Here is a 3979-nt window from a genome sequence, read left to right on the forward strand (position 1 = left end):
GTAAAAATTCCTGAAGGATATCTTGCAGAAATTCCTGGGTGAATGATTGGAGAAATTCCTGGAAGAATCCCTGGTGCAATTCCTGGAGGAATCTCTAGAGAAATTCCTGGAGGAATCCATGGAAAAATTTTTGAAGGAATCCTGGCGGTATTCCTGTAGGGATCTTTGGAGGAATTCTTGTAAGAATTCCCAAAAGAATTCCTGGGGGAATTTTCGGAGAAGTTCTTGGAGGAATCCTTGGAGGAATGTTTAGAGGATTTTCTGGCGAAATTCCTGGAGGATTCTGAGGAGAAATTCCTGGAGGAATCCCTGAAGGAATTTCTGAGTGTCTCCAGGAAGTATCCTTGGAGAAATTCCTGAAAGAATCCCTGGAGAAGTTTCTTAAGGATTTCCTGGAAAAATTGCTGGAGGAATTCCTGGAGAAATTCCTTGAGAAATGCCTGGAGGAATCCATGTAGGGATTTCTTGAGGAATCCTTGAAGAAATTCCTGGAATGTACTGTTGGAGGAATTCCTTTAGGAATCCTTGCAGAAAAAGGCGAAATAATATTCAAAAGAATCAACGAATTTTTTCGCACCAATTCCCCAAGAAATCTGCACCGAATTTGCGCAAAGTTGCCGAAGAAATTTTCTAAATAATATACAAATATTTCTCCGAAATATGTCGAAAGAATTCCTCCATATACTGAAAGATGAATTGAGGTTAGCCAACACCGTTGTTTCCTGCAGCTGTCTCCGATTGACCATCGCGGAAACTCTCCATACCGAGCTTGACGGTGTTGCTTCTGCGCCCGGTACCTTTCTGCATCGCATCTGACTGCTACAGGCTCCCGCCCCTCCTGCCGTATCATCGTTAGGATCGCTCATTAAATTTTTGCTGTCACAGCTTTCAACTAAACGGGAGCAAAATGGGAAGACGAACTTTCCCAAATGCCTCATAAACGGCAAGGAATCCGCACTTCCGTTCGCCTACCAAGTAGACCGATAATCGCCCCCGTGTCCATCGTTCGATTGGATTCGGAATGACTAATGAAAACAAAACACTGTCAATCCTTCCGATCACAGTAGGACACCCACACATTCTCAACATTTTCCCCCAACCAATACACATGCACGTTTTGCATGTATTGGTGACGCGAAAGTATGTGAACACCAATACATTCACAGCAACGTAGCAACCGATGACACCCACACATTGCAGCTTGTCAATGTGTGGCAAAAAAAGCTGCTCGAATTTTTGTGCACGCGGGCGCACCATCAAATAAGCGCGGAAAAGTGCTTCTACCGCCGACAAGCCACTTTTGCGCTTGCAGCGTGCGCGTTTTCTCCTAAAATATGCGCGCTTTGTTTTGGGTGACTAGTCAAAGTTTCGAGGACATTGTCAATATCAATGCAACAACTTTGTTGAGAACAGAGTTCACCTTTATCACTAGGAAGATTTTATACCCACAAAAGGTTTAAAGAGTGTGCCAAAATTTTGATCACATGTGAGTATGAACTCACATAACTTCAATATTGCGTCATCTGATCATGGTGATGATCATTGAGATTGCCGTTTTCAGTAAAGGTTGCAACCTGCCACCATCATATACGTAGAACATAAGGATTTGGATTTATAAAGTAAGCCATATAATGGGCGAATATGTTCTTCAATCTTTCTATACATCTAGTTTTTCCCACGCAAGCAAAAGACACTATGTTAGCATCTCACGAAGGCACGCGATGCCATTAATTCGCGCCTTTTTGACATCAAAAAGCGACGCGACGCCGTGATCAGCAACCCTACCGTGCTACGCATGATCACGATAGCATACGGTTGATAAATGAAAGTAAACTCACAGAAAAAAATAGCTAGTCATCCCTTACTCACGTGTAGAACCGGATTTACTCAGACCGAACCACAATCCTAAGCGGTCAGGGTGGAGTTGAACTTCAATTCACGCGTCACGGTCTCGGTCTCGGTCGTCTCCCGCACTTGTGTCGTCCATGCACTAAGAGACTCAATCCTTTGGAAAGGCTATCCGGTATGGACGGAGAAACAGGGCAAAGAGGAGGCAAAACGCCTATTAGCAGCAGTACGAAATGTGTATATGTAGCAAGGTCACGGATGCTGAAAACCTGGAGGAACGTTTATTTAACCATTGTTTCATGTTGCTACTCTTTGATGCTTTCAACCGGTTTAATCGTATAAGGATAGTCCCGATATGATATTATGTCCAAGTGATCCCACCCTACATACGTTCTGTTCCGCGAAGGAACCAAGAGTAACGAAAGAAAAAAAATGTTAAACCGACGACCAACGACAACTTTTATTGTATCGAGTTTAATTTTTTTTGTTCCATTGCTTAAAATTGATACTATCCAATGTACGGCGGTTGAGAATAAGAACGACGATGAAGAAATGCGAAAACGAGTCTTCCAAGGGGAAACCTTCTAGCACTTGAAACTGGGAGCAAATCGGCGTCGGGGTATAAATAGTTCGATAATTTGGTTCTTCAGGTATCAATCGTGTTTAGTCCTTCGAATTAGCGAGTACTGGTATTCCAGCAGCGCGAAATATATCAAATATGAAACTGTTCGTTGTAGTGTCATCTCTGCTGGCCGTGGCCACTGCTGCCCCTCATCTGTTGACGCAGCAAGTGTACGCTGCTGTTCCGGCAACTACTTATATTGCTGCTGCACCAGTGGAAGTGTCTAGCCAGTTCCACGCCCAGGATGCCCTCGGTCAGTACACATATGGATATAACGGAGGACTGTCGGCAAAGACGGAAACCAAGGCTATTGATGGAGTGACCCGTGGAGCTTACAGCTATCTGGATGCTGAGAACAAACTGCAAACCGTTACCTACACTGCTGATGCCCTCAATGGATTCCGTGCTGAAGCCAGCAATCTGCCAGTTGCCCCAGTCGAAACCCGCATTGCTCCAGAACCAGTTCAGGATACCCCTGAAGTAGCTCAAGCTAAGGTTGAACACATGGCTGCCGTTGAGGAAGCTAAGGTGCGCAACGCTGCTGCCGAACAAGCTGATGAAGAAGAGAAGACCTCTGTCGTCGTTGACGCTGCTCCAGTTGCCCCAGTTGCCGCTGTCGCTCCAATCACCTACGCTGCCGCTGCTCCAGCTGTTGCTTTGGCCCCAGCTACCGGATTCTCGTACTCCACATCCTCCTTGGCTCTGAAGCAGGCACCAATTGCATACACCACCTATGCCGCTGCTCCAGTCCCAGCCGCCGTCGAAATCAAGTCCCCAACTTCTTTCTCCTATTCTACCTACACCCAGTCGGCTCCAGCCACCGTTGCCGTGAGGGCCGCTGAGATCCCAGCTGCTGTGCAGTACAGTGCCGTCCACCAGCCCATCTACGCTTACTCCTACGGTGTTCCGGCTTACTACACCACTTCCCAAGTCGCTGCTCCGGTTGCCATCGCTGCCCGTTCTCTGCCAGCCGCCGAGGTTGCTCTGCCTGAACCAGTTCAGGATACTCCAGAAGTTGCCAAGGCTAAGGCCGAACATCTTCAGGCCGTTGCCGAAGTTAAGGCTCGCAACCTGCAGTAAGGCACATCTCGGATAACTCGGACCATCGAACCAACCAACAACATTATCTAGCTCATCGGGAATAATTTTGAATTGCTTTTTGTAAAAAGTGTACAATGTATGCTTTGAACAAAAAAAAAATCAACCACCATAGACTGTGCGTGTAAGTAGTATTTTGTTTGCGCAGAAATGTACAAAATCAAATGAAAACCAAAATAAAAAAGGAGAGGGAAGTGAATTAATAGCAATTTGGCGTGTTTTGCTGGATATATCACAATTAGATATGTTGATGTTTTATTCAATTCTTCTTCTTCTTCTTTATGGCTCGACGTTCGCATTGGAACTTGGCCTGCCTCTCTTCAACTTAGTGTTCTTAGAACACTTCCACAGTTATTATTTGTAAGGCTTTTTTTGCCTGCCATTGCATGAATTTGTATATTGTGAGGCAAG

General features: G+C 45.4%; 1 protein-coding gene across 1 annotated transcript; it reads left to right on the forward strand.

Moving 5' to 3' along the window:
* The first annotated feature begins 2484 nt into the window (after positions 1-2484).
* On the forward strand, positions 2485-3777 carry LOC109420767 (cuticle protein 19.8-like). The gene has a single exon (XM_019695236.3). The coding sequence runs from the start codon at positions 2567-2569 to the stop codon at positions 3548-3550; it is 984 nt and encodes a 327-aa protein (XP_019550781.3). The 5' UTR covers positions 2485-2566; the 3' UTR covers positions 3551-3777.
* The last annotated feature ends 202 nt before the right edge of the window (positions 3778-3979 follow it).

Source organism: Aedes albopictus, chromosome 2 (genome assembly GCF_035046485.1).
Source record: "Aedes albopictus strain Foshan chromosome 2, AalbF5, whole genome shotgun sequence".
NCBI lineage: Eukaryota > Metazoa > Arthropoda > Insecta > Diptera > Culicidae > Aedes > Aedes albopictus.